This window comes from Ascaphus truei, chromosome 1 (assembly GCF_040206685.1).
Source record: "Ascaphus truei isolate aAscTru1 chromosome 1, aAscTru1.hap1, whole genome shotgun sequence".
NCBI lineage: Eukaryota > Metazoa > Chordata > Amphibia > Anura > Ascaphidae > Ascaphus > Ascaphus truei.
The window spans coordinates 357,929,836-357,954,252 of NC_134483.1; the positions used below are offsets into that span (position 1 = coordinate 357,929,836).

Below are 24,417 nucleotides of genomic sequence, written 5' to 3' on the forward strand. Positions count from 1 at the left end.
CGGGTGAACACAGGAACTACCATCCGGGGCAATCCCACCCGAATATCCTCGGCAGCAACGATGATGATCGGTGCCCAACCCTTTGGACGGACACACAGCGTCTGCGGAGTCCCTAACTAACTCTGTGAACTGTGATGCTCGCTGTACTATAGGCCGTCCCTACAGCACAGCAACCTTGAAGGGCTTCAGGAGGAAACTCCTATGGGCCTACGGGGAACCTGTCCTATGCAAGTGGGTCCTTGACCCCCTGCACCTGTACTACCTCTTCCCGTACCACCCGAGTCCCCTCTGCCTCACTCTTACCTAACCCTTCGAATCCCTGCAGCAATGAACTGCAACCTTACACGATGCCCGCTTGTCAGCCCTCACAGCACTGACCGCTGTGACCTGACAAGAGTGCACTCCATGAACCTAAGGGCAGGGTCTCTAACTTGGAGCCGTCCCTTATCACTTAACCACTAACCTGGTGGGGATTTGGGGCCTATCTGGGACCTGGGGGAACCTTACCTGGTGCAGGAGCGTCACTTGCTCCCTACACCCTTCCTTCCCCTTCTTGCTCCCAGCTCTAACTGAACTGCGTACTCCAAGCCCACGATATGTATCTATCCCTGCCTGGGAATCCTTGGCCCTCATTGGCCACTATCAGGCACCTGGTGTCTCCCTCGCTATGCCCCATGGAATTTGTAGTCCTGGGGAGCCTGTCTGAGCATTGGGGCCGCGTGCGCGATTCTCCTGCACATGCGCGAACACCCAATGGCCGCCGCAACCTTTCCCTGCCTGTTCTCGCACTCGCGCGACTTCTCCCTGGCTCCTGTGAGCTTTCTGCGCATGCGCGATCACTGCGCATGCGCAAATATTTGCAATGGCGGCCCCTGCTAGCCGGGTGCGCCGCCGAGCCTCCTAAGGCTCTCACCGCTCCCTGCTCCGGCCCCCACCTTTGGAAGCAGCCGGCGGGTCCGTCGCTGGCTCCGGCGGAACCCGCGACCGCGCTGTCCCAAAGGAGGGGGTCTCTAGGATCCGCTGGAGACCAGGGCTACACTTGCAATGGAGAAGGATCAATATACCATCAATCCAAATGCAGGATAAGTATATGTTGTGTAAATGTAATATCGGTTGAGCTCGATGGACATCTGTCTTTTTTAACCTCATCTACTATGTAACAATGCCACCTATTTACGTTAGTGTTCCTGCTGAAAAACGGTGTCAAAAACTGTTCAAAAACAGCCTCCTGTTTATCAAAGAAAGGTATCCTATTAAAAGCAACGGAATTTTTTGCTTTGATAAACCTGGTAGAATTATTTTGCTGGTTTTACAGCTAGCATGCAATTCATTCAGTAAAACATACAGCCTTCGTGTCAGTACGCTTGCTCCCACGCGGTTTGCAATTCATTTAAACTTTATTTTCATTATTTAACATTAATTTTAACGAGAATATAATATATCAATGAATCCGGAAAACACTTCATATTTCAATTCCTTATATGCATCTTTACATAAACGGATGCACTTCTATTCAATTCCTGTAGTAAAACCAGTTCTAGAAGTCATATGTGTTGCAAATTAATTTGATAAAGATACAGGACATTTAAGTTGACATACAGTGTGAGTTTGTTCAGCTGTTTATGGAATGGCAAATTAAAATACCTGGATAATGGATACATTTGTCAGAGGGATCAACACGTCCATGTTGTAATTTTTATCAGTCACAAAATGAGAATTCTTTGCGTTTTTCTATTTACACAATAATTTGCACATCGAATTGACAAGCTGCCCAAGACTGCTCCCTCTCTTTCCCCTCATCACATTAGCCCTCTCCACTCTTCCCACTCTGCACCCTACGATTAGAATGTCCTGGCCTTGTCCATCAGAACCTCTCCCTCCTTCACACATCCAAAGGCATCCTGAATTGTCATCTCTTTGTTGCCAGATGTGCTAGCTCATCCGTCACCTTCTACAAAGGTAACTGCCACTTAGACCCCCTATTCTACATTATCACTTTGTTAGCAGAGGCCCCTATCGAATTATCACCTTGTTTTTAAAGAAGTAATTGCTTCAAAGCAAATTGCGTAGGGGCCTTTTACGAAGAGAAAAATAGATGTCTTCTGGTTGTTAAACTAATAGCATCTCCCTTTACACCTCATATCTCCACTCCCCATTTCTTCAATTTTTTACATTCTGTATCTGTAATAAAAGTTATACTGTTTTATTTTAATTTCTTTTCCACTGGGCTGTTTCCCATTTGAACTTCCCATTCTGCTGCACTGCAGAATATTATAGTGTCTCCTAAATAAACTATAATAACCTCATATTATTAGGAGATAATCCCACTTGACGTTTATAATAGCAGTCGAAAACCAGGCTCTTTCAGATTAATTTTAAGTCTACCTATGGGCCTCGTAGACCCTCATAGAACTTGCAATTTGTGCAGTTTTCTTAAATCTGATATTTTCACCTACGGGTTAAAAACAAGTTATATGCAAAGAACCAATATTAGAAGTATTTTCTCTGACACTTTATAGCTATTATGACTCTATACTGGATATTCAAGTGAATGTTTTTTAACAAGTGATAATGGGTATCACACTTTAAGAGAATTGTTTCCTGTCTGATGCAATCCCCATGATATGCTACAGTAGGTGTGAATAGAGTTTGTTACTTATCAAGTAAAACACGGACACTGCTTTGGCAATGTCGTAACCTTGCAGTTATTTATGTAAATAATATGTTTTGAAGCTTTAGCATTGTTTATCCTTCTAACCAAAACAACATGTCCCAATCAGTTTTCATGCAGTGTGCAGTTCACTTCCTGGTTAACTCAGCATAGATAGGCATTAAGTTACACGGGCACAGTGCCATCCGCACAGAGCTTCCAATACACTTATTTGCCCAGTGGCGTATTTGCTTTTGATTTCACTTGTTTGATAAATTATTGCAGCGTCTTTTTCATTTGGCAAGAGGAAAAACCTACAACACTTTGCTGTAGCATTACCTGAATAAACACGTCTTTTCAGCATCTCACTTGGTGAGCGCACGCGGGATAGAAACGAATACAATTAACTTTTTGTTCCTGTCTACATAGCCTAGTTCTCATGACTGTTAAATAGCTTTTACAGTCACAATCTAAATCATAAAAACAATAGGATGGTGGAACAGGTGCCAGCACATTGTTGCATCAAGAATTATATCAATTAGCATTATTGCAGGGGGAAAAAAATCTGTAATTACTCATAAAAAAAAATTACAAAAAATCCTGCTGGTCGGTTGCCTGCCAAAAGTATTCAACTTCAAGATGACATAAGCTTGGCGTGGCTGAGTTTACATCTGATAAGTGCCTTGCAATAGCTTTTTTTCATTCATATAATCACTTGTTTGATTAATGTACTCTGTACTCATTTACTTAGTAATGAAATTCTACGCTGCTTCACATTTGTATTTTTTCTTACACTGCAGTAATTGCTCGACATGTCCTAGGGCAAAGTAGGACTAGCATAAGCAGTTCTGTTGGCTGTTGCCATTTTCTCTCTTGCCTTAGTTGCTGATGGTAGCTTATGCTTACATAACGCTTCATTTTGGTGGCATGTGGCAGTTTTCCTTTGTTAATTGGAACAAATGTGCCAATTATGTAGATTAATCTCTTGATACCAATCGATGAATATTTAGACATAACACATCTGTCTCTCAATGGAGGAAGGAGGTGGGAAGAGACAATTGTACATGGAGAAGCTGGGTGGAATTTGTGCTTCTTTACCCAGTGATTGCCAGAGGGGCGCACAATGAGTTAGTTGTACATCCCTCTCGAATTGTTGGGTTTAACAAGAGTGTCTGTATAGTCTGAACGTTAAAGTAGGATGAAATGTGTAAAATAAACAAAAAAAGAACAAGAAATCCCTATTTGTTGTGCAGGAAATACAACTTTAAATAAGACGCACATTGTATCTGTTCTCTGCTTTTTGGTCAACTCATAACTTGCTTCGTCTTTTATTATTATTTTGCACATTAGATGAAGAGATATCTCAGTTGCTAATACGAAGACATTTTATTTAGGTTATACTTTGCATAGATCCTTTTCAGATAAGTAATCATATGTTACCTTTGTTCAACACACAATACATAAAATAAACCAATTTGTTGCAAGAAAATATATTTATATATGACATGGAAGCCATGCATATATTCTGTCTGTATCTATACTGCTAGTGTCAATTTAACTCTGAACATTGGATTATTGGTAATGGCTTCTGACAACACTGAAGGAGTCATTTATGGATTTCTGCACACCAATGCACTCTCGGTCTACTTCTGTAGCCAAGAGCACTGCAATTACATGGTGATCATTAAATGACCTCTGAAGTTGATTATAAGCCCTCACGAGCAGGGTCCTCAGTACCTTTTGTATCGGTTTGCAGTTGCTCGCCCTTATTTGTAGGTCATTCTACTTAATGTAACTACTGTTCACCCACTGTACCCCGCTGCTGACTATGCTGCCGCTTTATTCCGTGAACAAATGATAATATGAAAATGTACCATAAAGCATACTTTCCCAAAAAAATGAGTTCTGACTATAGTGATCATACAATGATATATACAAGTGTAATTTTTTTTTTCAGGTGGAGTGGCTGAAAAATGAGGATGTGATTGATCCTGTAGAGGATCGGAATTTTTATATCACCATTGATCATAACCTCATCATCAAACAAGCAAGACTATCAGATACAGCCAACTACACCTGCGTTGCCAAAAACATTGTGGCTAAAAGAAGAAGCACTACAGCCACAGTTATTGTATATGGTAAGGAATTTGCAAGATTATTAATATTGACATAATTACTGTTTTTCTGAAGGCCAAAAAAAAGTGTGTTATGTCAAGAGAATGTTGCTGAGATTCCAAGACCACATATGTACACTTGAATTCATGTATATGAAGGACAATGTTCTATTGAAAGGAGATTCTGAAAACATATAAGGCTTGTTTTCATATGTATCATTTTATTTATATAGTGCCAACAATGTATGGTATATACAAGGTAAATATATTACAAACAATGGGAATACGTGCAACCGGCAAATGACATAATGCAAAAGAAGACCCTACCAAAAAGAGCTTAAAATCGTATGTCTTCTTGTTACATATTCGGCGTACATACTGCAGCATGTACGCCAGCAATAGATGTTGACATATTACAGGTTAGTGATCTTGTTTGGGGTTGTTTTTTTAACCATCCATCAGATAAGTACTTTCAATCATTTGTAGTTAGTTTTCATTTATAGTGAGGAATGAGAAGAAGGGTGTTTTTGTGGATTTTGTTTCATGCAACCTAATGATAATATAGTCACATTTATGAAGACAAATTCTACATCAGAAAACACACATCTGTCTGTGAAATCTACAGTGTATGATATATAGATCACAATGTCAGTGTCACTTAAAATGCATGCTTCGTTACTTCTTGTTGTTGGTGGGTAACATACTACTGTACAATTCCTTGTTATGTGTCTAATTTATATAATGTTTAGCCACAGGTACAAAGTGCTACAATGTTATTTAGCCAATAAAACAGTTTGTTGCTGTGAAAATGTTGTCCGTGTTTCAGCTGGTGTCAAGTTTACAACTTTACCAGCTTGTTTTATTTATGTATTAATTCCCTTTTTATTGTTGTCTGTCCCCAGTAAGTGGAGGTTGGTCCACCTGGACAGAGTGGTCTGTATGCAACAATCGGTGTGGAAAAGGGTACCAGAAACGTACAAGGACCTGTACAAATCCAGCCCCACTCAATGGTGGAGCCTTCTGTGAAGGACAAAGTGTCCAGAAAATAACCTGTACCACGCTGTGCCCAGGTAAACAAAACCTATTTGTGTTCATGGAGCTCCAGCAGATGTCCAAATATATTTTTTTTATTTGTCATAGCTGTCTGTTCCCATTAGATTGGAAGTACTGTACATTATAGCATTCCCCCCCGTTTTTGTTGAATTGAATGCTCTACATTACTCGGTTTGATTAAGGGTTGCACTGAAGGTGCCTTAAAGTAAGTTTACCAAACAGTAAACTTTACCAAGTTTACAGTTTACCAAATGTGATATTGGGTTACCCACATTTCTACTTTAGTACGTGGGCACTGGAATATTTTGCAGGGATTCCATTAAATTTGAAATGTGTGTGTTCGCTCTAAAGCTATAGACTTAGTCGAAGTGCTAAATCCAGGGCATTTCCTTACACCGTGAGCTGCTTTTTAATGTATTTTTCTCTCTCACAGAGGATGGTGAATGGACTGCATGGAGCAAATGGTCTACGTGTGGGACAGAGTGCACACATTGGCGCCGCAGAGACTGTGCAAACCCCCCACCACGAAATGGGGGGAAAGACTGTGATGGTCCTGTGCTGCAGTCCAAGAACTGCACTGATGGCTTATGTATGCAGAGTAAGGAAAAATCTGCATTACCAATTTGCTTTGTAACATTGAAATATACATTTTCGGCTATCTTTATTCTTTGCTAATACTGTCATTTTTTCTCTAGCTTTTTGTTGTTCGTATTTTTTTTATTCCTAACGTGCGCTTGTGCCTACAGTATGTTATGTATTTTTAAAATGTATTATATCTTGTACAAATTCAGGTTCTCTACTCGGGTACATTGTTGCAGCTTTTGCTTCATTTTAGTTGCCTTTCACTGTGCCGTTCAAGTCAGACAAGCATTTTTAATCATTTGTGACAGGTTGACAGCGATTATGCAGTAATTTACAGTGAGGAGTATGAGGAAGGGAGTTATTGTGGATCTTGTTTCGTGCAACCCACTGATAATGTAATGACATTTATGTAGACTGCTTGTCTGGTGGAGAAACAACTAGGAAAAGTATGTTCTCATAACTGAATGCAGTACATGAGACCTTACCAGGGCTTTGTAAAATGTAATCACTACTTACTGTATCTGTCTCCCTACTCTTGTCATCCTTATGCAGTCATTCTTTTGTCTCTTATCAATAACTTGTCAAAGGTAGTCCACCAGACATTGTTACCCACATGGACCTTAACGCCTTGTTATTCATCACCGATACTACACTATGCAAGTACAGCTCAACCCCGTTATAACGCGATCCGTTACAATGAGAATCCGCTTTTAACGTGATGCAAGCGTGACTCCCAATTTTCATATTTATGAATACTTTACAACACGATTATTGGTATCTTAAATAATTTATTGTACAATGCATACAATTGTACATTATTTCTAACACAATCCGCTTATAACGCGATGTGATACTTTGGACCCCAAGCAAAGCGTTATAAGGGCGTTGAGCTGTACTACTTATCATGTACTCTGGGTTTCTGTTTCCAGAATGTGCACTCCTCCTAGTTCTTTTCTCAAGGTACCTTCTCAGCCCTGTCAGAGCCTTATGGTTTCACAAGATACATTCATTTAGATATTCACTGCATTAAACTGAATATTGATATTTTTTTTACATAGTCTAAAAAACCTCCATATTTGTCGGTACAGCTCTATGTATATGTATGGAACAGTTTTAAGTATATCTGGACACGTGGCAATCTTTTTCCTCAAGTTAAATATTAAATGCCTTAAAATTCAGTAAATGCAATACAACACCTATGGAGATCACTATTTACGGAAATAGGATATTACATTTGTATGTGTATTTTCTAGATGTGCCCATTTCATTTAATGCATTTACATGAAAAGTGCTATAGAGATATTCCTATTACCATCACCCTTTTATAAAACAAAATGCAGCAATGAAAAAACACAGTTGAATATTGTCATTCTTAGCCCAAGGGGGTTTAATGTCCCTCAGTGTCTGGGTTTAATAGTAATATTTTAATGGTTTCCTATATAAGAGTCAAAAACTTATAATCCTGCTCTATGATCCATCACTGCTGAAAATATTGATTTGCCATGCTTTATAACTCTGTCTGAAGCTAATAAGTCCTCTCAGTCAGTTTCCCTCTGTCTTTATCCCCCACCCCCTCTCCATTTTCTCTCTACTGTCATTAGTTGTGTCACATTTATATAATCGTTTCAGCATTTCATATTTATTCAGTTCCTGAAGGGACTAACTTATACCCGCCAAAATGGTTTTACAGCAGATAGCACTTGTCCGTGTGATACCATCAGAAGAAATACAGGATGCATTTTCATTGCAGATATGGTTTGTTATGTGAGGTTCAGATGTTGAAGTAAAATGCATTTGTAGAGCTAGTGAGAGCAGGGCCAGTTCAAGGATATTAGACGCCCTAGGCGAAACTTCAGCCTTGCATCTCCCACCTCCCCAATTAACTTTAGAAAATTAATTTTGTGCATTAGTATGAATACAAATTCTACATTTATAATTACATATTTATTTTACATTAAAAAGGAGAATTTGATACTGATTGTACATACTCATTATACTGAGGGGGGTTGAGTATAGTTATGTGCCTGAGGTGGGGGTACTAGCTATCTGCCCCGGGGGAGAGTGTGCTTGGGGGGTTCTAACCACCTAGTTTGCCTAGTTGTTAATCCGGCCCTGAGTGAGAGTCTAGTTGGTAGAGCAGCCATGATACACACACAGTAAGGAAAACAATCAAGAGATCGGGCTGCATGGCTCATTGCCCAGGCTACCCTGATTCTGATCCCATTGTGAAGACAATCTCCTAGGGCTATATATGTGCTTGTTTGTCTGACCAGAGAGGATTGTAGAACTAATCCTGTGTCTTAATTGTCTCCACCTTTTATAGCCTTGCATTTACAAATGCCAATTCAGCCACCTTTTAAATGTGTTTCCCAAGTACTGAAATGGCTTATTTAACGAATTTATGACATCTTGATGCTGCCTTTTCATTGTTTCAGTGTACAACAACCACAGGCTTGGGACTAATTTCTCCATAAACTTGAATTAGTCTTGTTTCTCCTTGCAGTCTGCTTAATTGCACTGCATGTAAATTATGCCTGTGTGAACTATGGTTGTGATATCTGTCTTGAATCAAAAGCTGGCAGAATATACTGTTGTTGTTGTTAAATATAGTAATTTAATGTTCTTATTTACTCAAACTACTCCTGACGAGTGTGTCTGAAGTAGCGTCTAAAAAATATATCTATGGAAAGGTTCAACTGAATTATTCTTCTACTTAAACCTCCTATTGGTAAGTATTATTTGCTACAGTAACATCCCTAGGACAGATCAATAAGATATGTTATCAGGCTGTATATTCCACAACAAATCTGCAATCCGTAGCAATATTGATTTCTGTTGAGATAAAAACTGTGAAGCGTTCACTGGCCCCAGTAATTACAGTATTTTACACATAAAGCATGTAGTTTCTATCTATTGCTCACTTGTGGTATTCCTGCTAAAGCTCGTCTGTCACATTTATTCAGACTGATGTTCTCTCTAGAATACACTCTCCTAAAGGGGAGTTCATAGCTTTTTCTTAAATGGGAAAGAATTAAGAGTCACTAAATCTGGTGCTTCTTTACAGAGTAGATTGAATAGAGGGCACAGCAATAAACACGTACAAGGACCAAGTCTATTGCTAGTCTATTAAAGTGTTCTTGCAGTCTATTTATTGAACAGCAAACATCTAGTGCTCAAGTATTTGGATATTATGTGTGGGTTTCCCTGGTCTACATAGGCAGGCCATTATACACATATAATCTGTGAGACATCAATGGTATGTGGCTGATTTGACAGTGGAAGAATAGAGATTAAGAAAAGGAGTAGAGTTGAAATGCTAAATAAATATATTTGAACCATATTTATTTATTTTGAACAAATATGGCTGGAGTATTAGATTATTTTTCCTTTTGGTCCTAGGTTCATCAAGCTCTGTTAAATCGGAGCAAATAACGTAACTGGGTTAACACCTCATTCACGGAGATAATTATGTGCAAAAACAATGGTCGTAATTAAGCTTATTAGACTTAAAGTCACGCTATTTAAGTAATAATCTCCGAAGAACAAGGCATTACTGGCCAATAATGCCCTTGCTGGAAGAGTTGAAGGTCGTAATTAAGATCATTAGATTAGAGTTAAAGTCAAGTTATTTTAGGCTATCCTCACTGTTGCTTTCAAATAACTTGACATTACTCCCATCAACATTGAAATAGGGCTTTTGGAGATGAGAGAGAGAAACAGTTAATAACAATAACTTTATTTCCTATATTGTTTGTCTGTATGGGACTCAAAGCAGTTCACAATTACAGTATAGAGCGCGTTACGCAGCATATGTTACAGACACAGTCCCTGCCCAGATGATTTTACTATCTATGTTTTGGTCACCTGAGGCACAGGGTGACTTGGCCAAAGTTAGACTGAGTCCCCGCTGGCGCTGACCACACTATGCGCTTTGTGCTTGACGTGGTTACCTCTCTGAAAGTTAATTCTCACGCCCACACTCATGCGCGGGCACGCACGCTCTCCCAAGCTTGGTGCTTGGGGAGACAAGAGAGTTTGACTTTCGAGCTCAGAGCAGGGTCACATGAGACGGGAAGGGGGGGAGAAGGGGGATAGAGGAGAAGGGAAGGGGGAGAGAAGGGTGGACAGAGAGAAAGGAGAGAAGTGTAGAGGAGATGGGGGGAAGGAGCGAGTGAGGGGAAGGGGGGGGAGAGAAGAGTGGAAGGAGAGAAGGGGGATAAGGGCAGAGAGAGGGGAAGGGGGAGAGAAGGGTGAAAGGAGAGAAAGGAGACAAGGGGGGAGAGAGGAGATGGGAAGGAAGGGGCGAGAGGGTAAGTGGGAGAGGGGACGGGGGTGGAGAAGGGAAGGGGGGAGAGAAGGGTGAAAGGAGAGAATGGGGGAGAGAGGAGATGGGGAAAGGGGGGGGGCGAGAGAGGGGAAGGCTGTAAGAAGGGAAGGAAGGGAGGAGAGAAGGTGGAAGGAGAGAAGGGGGGGAGAGAGGAGATGTGATGTCTTATCTCCGGTGCGGGGAGGCTGCAGGGGTAATCAGAGCCACCGGAGCTCCACGGCGGACCCAGGCTGCCATTTTAGGTCTTGCGCATGCGCAGTGTAATGCGTCACACATGCGCACTGTAATGTTGCGGCGCCCATCTTAGGTGGCTCTGCAGACACAGCATTGTGAGACTACAAGTCCCAGAATCCTCTAGGAGGACAGACATAGTGTTGGTGCGAACAGAGACCGTGAGGCAGTCTGACGGAGGGAGGCAACAGAGAAGGTAGTGTCCAGGGAACAGTGCTAGATTGCCCCCTTAAGCCCCAGTTAGGCCCTGAGTCCCTTCAGCTAGATGTTGCAGGGAAGGCCCTAGAAAGGGACACTTCCCCATTATTACTTAGTGTGTTCTTGCACCGTTGACCGGACGGCCACGCGGTACCCTGTTGCCTGGGATCAGGCCAAGGTCCTATAGATATTCATGTGAGACACTCCTACTGGAGCTCACCCATGAGGTGGACCAGGACCCTAAGGTGTGAGGGGATTGTTGGAGGCCCACGACGTGGGACCTGACTGACCCATTTGACTCATTGGCGGTACCTGGGTACAGGAGTGCCCAGGGAGGTATAACATTCACCAACAATCCACACAGGGGGTAGCGCTACCTCATACTTTGGGTGGGGACTGTTCTAAGGACACTGGGTGTTTAGGTGCCTAGGGTACCCTCAGTACTTTGGGAAAACCTCACTGGGGTGTTGGGTGCTGTGTGTATTGCATTGGGATTTTTATATGGTTGTTGTTATTGTTATTATATGTGTGGGTCAGTAAACATTTGTTATATACCTGTGTATGAATTACTCTTCACTGTAATTGGTTCCTGTGGGGGGTTATCCCGCCAACGCGGGGATCCCTCATAGGTGGAAACGCTGTACCGAGAGGAGAAAGAGCTCACCCAAGGCTCACAGTGGCAGAGGCATAAGGCTCTGCTCCCTCAGTCAGCGCGCCCGCACTGCAGACAGGCGGGACGCTGACAGACACAGACCGCGATATGCGGTCTGTAGGGAGCGGGAGCCGGAGCGGGAGGTGGGCGGGAGTGGGAGGGGGGAGGCGTGGCTTGAGCGGAGGGACCCGCTACTCCCCCCCTTCCCTCCACGGGCTCGGACTGCAGGAGGGAGCTGCTAGAAGGTAAGCAACAGCAAAAAAAAAAACCACACACACACACACCACCCACCTTGCTTCCTGACAGCTCCCGCTCCCGCCGCTTATTGGCTCATCAGCGCACCACGTGACGCGTCAGCGCTCGGGATCACAATTTTCTTGCATCCCCTGGTGGCTGACACGTCACAGCGCGTAGTGAGCCAGCAGCGAGGGGGGACTGGGACCGGCTCGGGAGGATTCCCCTGCTGGTGGGAGCGCTCACGCGGCCGCCCGCGCCGCCAGGCGCAGAGGGTCCCAGCCCTTAGTCCTCCTATGAGCAAACAGGTACAGCAGCACGTGTAGTTCCCTTAGTCATAAGGAAAGGGGCTACACACATTTAAATTAGGATATTTCCTAGACATTTCAGATGTATTCACAAGTATACTGTAGTATATAGGCTGTTATTCCTAGTGCTAACTTTTAATGGACATCTTTTCCTTTTTTTTAATCTTTGAGGAAAACACATCATATATACAGTTACATTTGTGGCTTACATTGTATGTAAATATGCATATTTAGTGATTGGACCGTAGTCACTCCTTGAGGAGGTGTAGCACCGTGAGCCTTTACTTATGTATTTGTTTTGGGCCTTATGCTTCTTCTCGGGTTATTGGTGTTAACCCTACCTCAAAAAGAGAAAGAGGACACGACTTTATTTTTGCTATACGCTGCTCACACTGACATTACAACTTTGGGGTGATACACTAAGTTAAATAACTACAATTGTAAGTAATCATACACTATATCCATATTGTGCTACTTCTAACTATTAAACTTACAACCAATCGGTAGACACATGCTGAATTAGCATTGCCTGTATTAAAAATGTTTATAAAAAGCATCTGCGTGACTTGAAATAATGATATTTTGTTAGTTTTACATTACATGGCAAGTTCCACATATGTAGAATTTACATAAAGAATAGTAATGTGCAGTGCACACTGAGCATCCTTTAAATGTGTATGTGCTTTCACATTACAAATCTGCTTATGCAGCTTTCATCCTTTTTTGCATTACTTGGCCAGTTGTGTTGCAGTCATGCAGAACATGAATTTGGAGCTGTGTATTGGAAGGGTTTGAAATTGAGAATACAGTAAATAAAAATATCATTTGTAAGCACATTTACATGTCTCAGACAGGTCTCCCACCCTGCTTTTCACCATATCTCCAAGTATACAACGCTTCCACTGCAGCAAGGGATTCTGGGTAATGACATGCAAATGAACACAGTGTCACCTTTCGCTTATCAATTTTAACATTGACCTCTATAAGCTTATACATGCCGTATTACACAGCTTTTCAGCACATCCTGGGTTAATGACGTGCATAGCCAGTTAGCCCCCTTTCCCTATGCCTAAGGGAACTATATGGCCAACAACACGTGCTGCTGTACCTGTTTGCTCACAGGAGGCCTAAGCATCTGCTTCTGGGAGCCTGGGTGAGCTCTGTCTCCTTGTGCACAGCGCCTCCACCTATGAGGGATCCCAGCATTGGCGGGATAACCCCTTACAGAAACCAATACCACAGCAATAACACAACATGCAATATATATATGACTGATCTTTACTATAACAATGCTACACATATAACACAGTACCACGTGACACAGTGTAGTGCAGTGACCCCAACACGTAGTGGTTCCCCCAAAGTACTGAGGGTGCGTGGCACCAATAACCCCTGGTGTCCGTCCCAGCAATCCCACCCAAATGTGAGGTAGCGTTGGCCCCTGTAGATGTTGGTGCACGTTGGGTACCTGTCTGGGTACTCCATTACCCAGGTGCTGCTTGGCGTGGTGTGTTGGAGCGGATACCACATAGCGGGGCCTCCAACACAAATCCCCTCTCTCCTAAGGGTCCTGATCCTCCTCGCAGTTTGAGCTGGAGGGTCGCACACAATGTCTCGGGGTCCTGTGGCGTGGTCCCAGGCCGCAGAGCGCCGCGTGGACGTCAGTCCACCAGCACAGCAGTACTACTTTAGTGCTAAAGGGGAAGGGTCCCTATCTGGGGCCTTCCCTACAATACTCCTCTGAGGTGGCTAAGGGTGTAGCTGGGGCCTAGGTGGCACAATCTAGGCCTAATCCATGGAAGCAATGCTTCCTGGATGTAACCTTCCAGGTCGCCACCTCCGTCTCCTCTGAGCACGCTGGTTCCTTGTCCCAGAGGATATCCTCCTTCCCTTGAGTGCCCTCCTTTTCGGCGCAACCTCCTCAAAGCCCCGGCCTTTTCCCCAGGCTTTCTGGGACTTGTAGTCTCTGTACAATACCTGAGAAGCCGTTCAAGATAGCTGCCACAACCTAGTCCCAAGGCTTCTGGGATTTATGGTTCCGCAACTTCCAAGATGGCCGATCTGCGCATGTGCGCCTAACATGGCCGCCCCCACACTCTAGATCGTGCAGAGCTCGGAGCGGCCAGACAAGTGGAGCAGTTCCCCTCTCACGGAGTTACTCACAGACAGATATTTCGATCTATAGGGTCTCATCAGTTTGAGGATGGTTTTACTGGCTTTGCAATTTGAAGCTGGGATAGGTTGTGTATGAAATGCCAGACTGAATCACTGTCCAGTTCTCTGAAAATGTTGGCCAAAGATATTGCTACCCCCAGTCAGGCTTTGCAAGGGCAATTTTTACATTTTAATTTTAAAATATAGAACTGACATACCTGTAACCATGCCTTTTATTTGATTATTTTACACATCTTCTGTGAACACTTGTAACTTAACTAGCCATTTTGTCATTATAATGATCATGCTCACAGCTTTAACAGAATAGTTTGGAAGGTAATAGGAGGATATTTGAGTACTGTTGCTCAAGCATTAAATTATTAAGCCCATGTTACCTTAGATAGGTATAGACATTGCATTTCTTAGTTGACAGTTTTAATACTATATGTGGAACAAATAACAAACAGGGTTAAAAATCTGTACAGTACCTGACCCACTTTTCCACGCAGTCAAAATGAAGATATTTTTTCCCCTCTAGTCCCCCAGCTTGCTCATCTATTAAAAATCAATATACTTAGTTTTTTTTAAATATATTTCAAATATGCTACATACATTGTCCCATACATTTACATACATGAACGTTGGCGCACTCATATGACCTAGGGGCCAGCTTACGAGCCATCATTCTATGTGGTGCTATCATAATACTGAGTGCTGCTGATGAAGCTGATAATATTGAATTGCCTCTTACCCCTGTTCCATTCCCTCTTGATCATGATGATAATGACACATGATGTGGCATTGGTTACCGTTTCTTAAGTGTGTGCTATTTCTCTCTTTCCTCTCTTCCTCTCTTCCTCTCTCCCTCTCTCCCTCTCCCCCCTTTCTCTCTCTCTCTCTCCCCCCAATCTTCTCTCTCTCTCTATCCCCCCAATCTCTCTCTCTCCCCAATATCTCTCTCTCCCCAATATCTCTCTCTCCCCAATCTCTCTCATTCTCTCTCTCCAATCTCTCTCATTCTCTCTCCCCAATCTCTCTCTCCAATCTCTCTCTCTCTCTCCCCCAGTCTCTCTCTCCCCAAGTCTCTCTCTCCCCCCAGTCTCTCTCTCCCCCAGTCTCTCTCTCCCCCCAATCTCTCTCTCCCCCCAGTCTCTCTCTCCCCCCAGTCTCTCTCTCTCTCTCTCCCCAGTCTCTCTCTCTCCACCAGTCTCTCTCTCCCCAGTTTCTCTCTCTCCCCAGTCTCTCTCTATCTCTCTCTCTCTCTCTCTCTCCCCAGTCTCTCTCTCTCTCCCCAGTCTCTCTCTCCCCAGTCTCTCTCTCTCTCCCCAGTCTCTCTCTCTCTCCCCAGTCTCTCTCTCTCTCCCCAGTCTCTCTCCCCAGTCTCTCTCTCTCATTCTCTCTCCCCAATCTCTCTCATTCTCTCTCCCCAATCTCTCTCAATCTCTCCCCAATCTCTCTCAATCTCTCTCCCCAATCTCTCTCATTCTCTCTCTCAATCTCTCTCCCCAATCTCTCTCTGTCTTTCAAAGACAGGACACACACACACACAACAGCGCAGAACACACAACGGATCAGAACGCACAACACACAACAGAGCAGAACGCACAACACACAACGGAGTCGAACGCACAACACACAACGGAGCAGAACGCACAACACACAACGGAGCAGAACACACAACGGAGCAGAACACACAACGGAGCAGAACACACACACACACAACAGAGCAGAACACACACACACACAACAGAGCAGAACACACACACACACACACAACAGAGCAGAACACACACACACAACAGAGCAGAACACACACACATAACAGAGCAGAACACACACACACAACAGAGCAGAACACACACACACACAACAGAGCAGAACACACACACACAACAGAGCAGAACACACACACACAACAGAGCAGAACACACACACACACACAACAGAGCAGAACACACACACACAACAGAGCAGAACACACAGAGCCGAACGCACCCACAGACCCAGGCACACACAAAACAGAATGGAGCATGACACACAAGACAGCGACTCAACCTAACCACTCTCCGCTCCATGCTAAACCCCACCCCCAGGCTCCTTACACCTCCTCCATATTGGCTGAATTACCCAGCAGCAGCCAATTGGGATGGAGGAAACTGCCCATACCCCTAGCAACTGCCCTGCTCTCTACCTGCTATAGGAGACCAGGAAAATACCCTCACTAAGCAAACTAGCAGCTGCTGCCCCCAAAATTCTGCGGACCTTGGCGACTGCCTAGTTGGCCACCAACAGTCTCTTCCTTCCTCTGCTGGTGCAGTTTTGTGCACCACACACACTTCCAACAGCTCCTCATTATCATTATCTACCTCCTCCAGCTCTTCCACTACCTCATTCCCTCCCGCAGCTAACCCTTTTCTCTTCACTTCCTCAGTCAGCCCAGCATTATCCCTGCATGTTGTGCTGTGGAATATTTATCTGTCTCTGACCCTTCCCTCACAAGTTGTGCTACTCGTCCCACAAACATGTCACCTTCACAACCCTCATCTTCTGCCAATACCAATAAACATATTTTTGCAGCAAAGGTAAGTATCTCAGGAAGGAATGGCCTCCTGAGCTGAAATACACGTGGTCAGTGTATTCTTCATGAAGAAAACCATGACTTTCAGATTCCTCATTTTACCTACTTCTCCAGACCTTTTTACTCGAATCCCAATAACACTCCAGCACCACTTTGGATGTAAAATAGTCACAGGATTTATTAAACATCACACAAACGTGACCGCGTATATTAACGTGATTATCACCATTTAAACAACAATTCAAACAAACGATCATGCCAGCCACTGATCACTAGGGTCCGTATTAGGCCCGGGCCATGGTGCCTTCGCCCGCTTGAAGGCGTGCAGAGGCTGTGGGAAAGCAGGTGCTTTCCCTGGGCATAGTTGACGGGCCGTGCTGGGCTTTGGGAGGCGTGCTCTGGGGGCATGCTTATGGCGTCACAGAGCTGGTTCGCCCTCATTGGGCGAACCGCTCACGTGACCGGCCTGTCGCGTCAATAAATCAGTTTCAACTGATTTCTTGCTCAATGCGCGCCCCCTCCCGCATCCGCGCAGACGTGCCCGCACGCCACATGGATGCGAACACTGCCTTAAGGCAGTCTGTTTATTACGCGTCCGCACGGTCTGCGGTACCATGGCCCCAGCCTAACTCTATCATCCAAAGTTTAGAGCAAGCCCTGCTGCAAGGCACTCGGTATTACTACTACCTTACCATGCCTCAAGACGGGAACCAACACAAGGCAAACTCTCAACCAACTTTAGCTGGCAAGCAACATCCCACATGCTGTGACAATAACGAAATCCCCAACCTAACATATAAAATAACCCCACCCTCTAAACAAGGGTGGGATGGTGGGAAACTTTCCCTTGTGTTAGCTAAATTGGCTGCCCTCTACATGTGCGTCCAATCACTGTTCATTTCTTTTAATACATTTAACCTTCTAGTTAACATAGCCGGTTGTGGTCACTGTAGTCATGGGGTCTTTTCCCTTACAATCCGTGGCCCTGCTAGAAAGTTGCAAAGGTTGTAAAGTTAAGTATCCTTCCTATATTGGAATACCCAATACAAAAATCCAAATATCTTTAAAAATGCTTTTTGGAGCTGATGCAAAGTCTCTGGTGCCCTGTCCCAGTCATCTAGATCATTATTGGTATACATTTTGAAGTATATTGGCAACCCATTGAACTTCATGTTTGGTGGTTCAATACAGAATGATTAATAGTTGTTTTTATCTTCTGGAATCAATTAGGAGTTTAAGCCAAGTGTTTGCTAAAGAACAAATGTCAAACGGTCATATACAAGTCAGTAATCAAACAGTGCCATGAGTTTTCTGTTGAATATCCAACAGGAAAAAAAAACTACTTACATGTTAAAGTAAACATGAAAGACTTTCCTGATTTAAGTAAAGATTGTAGTGACCGTGAAAGTTGACATGAAGATCCTGCACTGTTATTTTGGTACATTTTTAGATGTGGTATACAAGAACAGCCTTAAAGCTGCAGTTCATGCAATAAACAACTTTGAAAGACCAATTTTCTTGTATTCTATTTTAACAAGCATGCTTGTTCTTATAGCAACGATTTACATTCCCCATATTTAAAGATGTCGCCAAACTTTGCCGATCAATAGACGGAGAACGAATTGACCGGCAGCTATGCAGTTTTTTTTTTTAGGAAAGTAGAGATTGCCCAACTGAAACTATTGAAGTAAAAAAAAAAAACTAAAAAAAAAAAAAAAATGGGAGCCTGAACTGCAGCTTTAATACCTATAATTGACAATTGAGGCATAGACTCTGGTTGACATGTGCTTCTAGAATTCATCGTTTGATAAGCTTGTCAAGTATCGATAATCATTTAAAAAATATTCTCTAGAAGTGATATTGCAGTAGGCCAGAACCACAATCCATACTTAAAAGAGAGGGGTTCATAAATTAGGTTTGAAAAGCCTGCCACCGTTTGAAGATAAGGCCCAAATGGTACAGTAGATCCTATGTTCGTTTAAAATCTTTACCGTATCACACAAGTTCATGAAGAAACCTCTAAAGCTTATTCTATATGTGCAAATACAGTAGTGGTCAGTGCAAATGGAGGCCAAAGAAACACAGTTTTATATGCCACAGATACAGGACACAATATTATATTATTTGTTATTTTATTCATAAAAATGTTTTACCAGGAGGTAATACATTTAGAGTTACCTCTCTTTTTCATTATAATGTGTAAGGTACAAATAATTATAGTGCATGGATGAAGGGAAATTACTGTGTGAAAGGGAATTCTTCCATTACAAAGTGCTGAGTGCACTGTCAATGTTATACACCAAAATAGCGATAATAATAACTCACTCCGCTATCACTCAAACACCAGATGCTACATAAAAAAAAAAATATATATATATATATATATATATATATATATATATATATATATACATACACTAATTAGCCTGAACCAATTAGCTTTTCAGTTTGTCATAATTCTGCTAGTTTAGGGACCTACTTCTAGCCTTTTGTCTGTACATGTATTTGATAAAAATGAAGTACAAAAGCAATAGTGATTAATCTTCGTTTCGCAATTGCACCTTAATTGCATAATTATTCTGACCCTTTTTGTTCATGTATATGATTAAGGCACTTCTCTGTCTCAATTATCATGTCATTATTATGAATGAATTCATTTTAGTTTTGCACAGCGTATGTATTACTATGATGACAATACGTACAAAACAGAATGCATTTTACATTTACTGTAAAGGCGCCGACACCTACAATAATAGAAGTCACATCAAGCCTTAGGACCAGAGGAATTGAGATATCTGCCATGAATAGCATGTAATGAGCAGCAGACATACTCATGTACACATAATGTGATTTTAATTCTTTTGAAATTGGTTGCAATCGAAACTGGAGATCATACTGTGAAAAATGATGCTGCTGCCTTTCCACTTAAGTTACTGAACCTTATTGGGCTTACCCATGAATATGTTTCTGGGTTCATCATACTTAACACCTTTTCCACCAGAGAAGCCTGCAATGCATATTTAAATGATTTGCGTTGAAGATTTCTTAGCTATTTATTAGAAATGTTCATGCAACAATTTAAAATGAAGGGGAACATCATTTTTTTCACAGTTGCAATCCCTTCTTTGATAAACGGTGAATAAAGTTCCTTTACTGTATAATTAACTTCAGGAGCCTATTGTGTGTTGGCATTTTTATCAGTAATTGGGGGAGCAATTATATCAAGGGATGCAAACATGCTTTTTAATCTAAAATTGACACTTAGACATAATTTTGAGTGCGTCTCTGTGTCGGTGTACCAAGGTATTTTCCTTACTCTGTCCCACGTCGAGCTTCCAATGCCGGCACTCTGACGTCAGCACGCCGGAAGTAAGCTTGGCCCAGCTTTCGGTGCAGGCCAGCGTTGAAGGCACATGGGACAGAGTAAGAAAGAGGTCTGCAGCAGAGGAAGAGCCGGGGCCCAGCCGCGAGAGGACCTGCAGCTGATCCTAGCCAGAGGTCGGGCCCAAGTTGCCATGCCGGCCTGGCCCCCCGCAGACACCGGGCCCGGGGCACCTGTCCCGGCTCTCCCTCCCTGTCGGCGTCCCTGCCAGTTAACAATAGTGGTTAAAATACCTAGGTATGCAAGTGGATTTTTTTTTATATGTATTGTCTTTTTTATATGTATTGTTTTTTTAACATATGTATTGTTTTTTTATATGCATTGGGGTTTTTTATATGAATTGTTTTGTTTTTTTAATATGTATTTTTTTATATGCATTGCGGTTTTTTATATGGATTGTTTTTTTATACGTATTGGTTTTTTTATATGTATTGGAGTTTTTTATATGTATTGTTTTTTTTTAATATGTATTGGTATTTTTTATTATGCATTGTTTTTTTATATGCATTTTTTTATATATATGTATTGTTTTTTTACATATGTATTGGGGGTTTTATATGTATTGGGGTTTTTATATGTATTTGGGTGGGGTTTATATTTATTTGGGTGGGTTTTATGTATTGTTTTTTTTTTATATATATATGGATGAAGTTTATACAGATGCAGCAGCCGTTATTCGAACAAATCACGGCGCCGTTTTCGTGTGCTCTGCTGTACTCCACGCGGCATTAACGCAGCCAATCACACCAGACACACGTGTTTATCGCGGTTGCTTTGTTTGAATTTCAAGGATTCTGTTTCTTTGTGTGCAATGAAATGAATGAATTGTAATGTGTACAGTACTGTGCTACTGTACTTCAGTGTCAATTTCAGGTGTTTAAAAAACAGAACACTAAAATGCCATTTTCTGCACTCGCGTCTTAAGGCGGTACTGTTGGATGAAATCACGCACCATGACATGGGTATTCCGAGGTATACAACGTGTGAAGTGTTCGAATAATGGCCGTTGCATCTGTATATAGAGGCAATCCTCGGTTATCCAACAGAGTCCATTCTGGAAGTAGCATTGGATAGTGAAACCGTTGTAAAGTGAGTCCCGTGTTAATCAGTGGCGGTGAGAGTTGGATAACGCATTCAGGCGTCGGATAACGCATTCCAGTGTTGAAAAACGGCCCATAGGGTTGCATTGTAAAGTGTTGGATATGCCATTAGTTGTAAAGTGAAACGGATAACGAGGAATACCTGTATAATTTTTTTATATGTATTGGTTTTTATATATGTATTGGGGAGGTGGGGGGTTTTGTATGTATTTGGGTGGGTTGTATATATTTTTTGTGGGAGGAAAATGAGTGTGAGGAGGGGGATTGAGTGAGAGTGGGGTAATTGACAGAGGGGGGAGAGTGAGAGGAGAGAGGTGGTGAGTGAGGAAAAGAGGGAGTAAAATTGAGACACAGGAGGGAGAAATACATGTGAGGCAGGGGGCAGGAATTGAGCGAGGATGGGGGAAGAGTGAAAGGTGAGATGGAGGTGAGAGAAATACATGGGAAGAGGGAGGGAAATAGAGGGGGCTCGCGAGGTGTGAAATGGGGCTCGCAACACTGCCAATGGGGGGGCGCCCCGGTGGGGATGGGGAACCGGTCAGAACCGTAGTCCTGGGCCATGGGAAATCTATCTTCGGCCCTGTTAGCTAGTAATTTGAGGAATATGTATACTAAAGATAGGAACTCACTCAACCTAGAGTATTCCACATTTTAAACTAGGATGTATTAAAATATACATTAGAGATATACTTGTATGTAAATTGTATTTATATAGCACCAACAGTGCTTTACAAAATTACTATACAAGGTAAATAATGTATAAATAATTTGGATATGCGTAGCAAGTAAATGACACATTAAGGTAAAGGGAAGCTGTCCCCCGAATAAATTACAATTGTTGGGAGATTTGCTGACACGGTAGGAGTAAAAGTGCATTATTAAAAGTGCAGTCAAGGTGGGCAAGAGCACCTGGAGTCAGCACGTGGCACAAACCCCTGACTAAGCATCAATGTCATTTGTAAGGCACTGGATTGACACCTTTCTTACATGTGATTTCAATATGTGTTTTCTGGTTTTAGAAGGTTAAGACACCGGGAAGTAAACAATCCTGGGGATCTTTGTAATGCTCCCCATCCTCCCTCCCCTTTTTTTTATGAACTGCTGTCTCACCTCATTAGCCTCTGATCCAACAGATATTTCCGCATCCTCCCATGGGGCCAGAGGAACCAGACAAAGAAGATCTGATAATGATCAAAAAGAGGACCTTCATCTTGTGTTTGTTAAGAGACTGTTTGTGTTTCAGGGTAACATTTGCTGATAAATGCGTGCTTCATGATTTACCCCTGGAACCATACCTCTAAAGTTATTTTAAAGAGGCAATGCAAGCCGTGTTTTTTTCCTTTCATTTTTTAACTTTATAAAAAATATTTTACACAAAATTGAACCATGACATCTCCGGAGCCCAACCCCATTCGTTTCAGCTCTGAGGACCCACTGCCACTGGAGGTACCTACCTCTGTAGTGGGTGCCATATCCACTCCAGGGCTCATTTATATGGGTGTTTTCTTTAAAGCTCCCGGGCCCTGTGGGCCAATAGGAAACCGTGACGTCATCCGGTGCGGCTTCCTATTTGACCCATGTGACCGGGGGCTTGAAACTGGAGACAACTATGGGAGATACCGTCATCCCCTTCAGAGGTTAGTATCTCTGGTAGCAGGGGATCCACGTAGCTGAAATTAACGGGGGTTCAGCTCTGGAGACCCCCTGCTTCAACCATCTATTAAAAAATGGTGAGGGAAAACAATGTTTGGATTGCTCATTTAAGTCCTGCTGTGCAGCACCATGATGACAGCATGCCAGAGTGCTCCTCACCTACTGCACTAGAGCAGATCAGCTTATAATAATATAGACTATTTTTGAACAAAAATTATATTTTTATGATTAGTTAACTTTTCACTTTGCTTCCAAATGATACCAGTTGACGGGAGTGTTGTTAGCTTACCTTTGTGGGATGTTCAAATTGAAACCAATCATATATCCCAGGGACCATTCCAAATCTTGCATTAGCTTCTCTCACAGAGTAAAAGAAAATACCAAGTCATCTCCTCATGTACATTTGGATTTTAGTAGTAGATTTACAGTACAGAAGTTTAATTTAATTTAATAAATGCACAGGTGTGTACTAGAATTTTTATTATATATATAAAATGTATGTTGTGTGTGTATACACATACATATATGCCAGAAATAGAGATCTGCAAACTTTAAAAAAATGTTTAAAGATTAAAAAAAAAAAAAAAAAAAGACAAGGAAGAAACTGAGAGAGTTTTAATTTAAGTTGGGCACCCATTGCCTTATTTACCTCCCAAAACACTCATCTATACAACATATGGAGAGATATCTGTGAACACATCTGAGATACCTGGAAAATATTCTAATTGAAATCATTTGAATATACTTTGCATAGTCAAATTAGGTTATTTACGAGGTATCTTAGATGTGTTCACAGGAATCTCCCAACATGTTGTATAGGTTCTCTTCTAAAATGTTGTCTGAATCCCCCCTCTTCCATCTCCACTCTCTTCCCTCCCCCTTATCTCCTCTCCCCTAATCTTTCCCCCACATCACTTCACCCTCTCTAACCCCTCTCTTCCTCCCCCTTTCTTTCTTCCATCCCCCATCCCCTATCCTCCCCTCCCCCCTCTCTCTCCCCTCTCTCTCTCGCCCCCTCTCTCCCTCACCCCCTCTCTCCAGCAAAATGCATATTTCCGGCTGTGGAGATATTTACGAAGTGAACTACTTGCAGAGTTCAAAAAACTTCACATTTCTACACGTTTGCAAATATGGACATACATTTATCACATCTCTAGTCAGAACATGTTTTAAAAATGAAAATTCTCAATATGAATTTGCC

At 42.4% G+C, this 24,417-nt stretch overlaps 1 protein-coding gene across 4 annotated transcripts in view; it reads left to right on the forward strand.

The window, feature by feature from the left end:
- UNC5C (unc-5 netrin receptor C) overlaps positions 1-24,417 on the forward strand; it is a 345,827-nt gene that overhangs the window by 273,155 nt on the left and 48,255 nt on the right. For all 4 annotated transcript variants that reach the window (XM_075609721.1, XM_075609751.1, XM_075609741.1 and 1 more), the window contains 3 exons: positions 4,608-4,788; positions 5,667-5,834; positions 6,251-6,415. In XM_075609721.1, the coding sequence (XP_075465836.1) occupies positions 4,608-4,788; positions 5,667-5,834; positions 6,251-6,415 (514 nt within the window). The remainder of the gene's footprint in view (positions 1-4,607; positions 4,789-5,666; positions 5,835-6,250; positions 6,416-24,417) is intronic.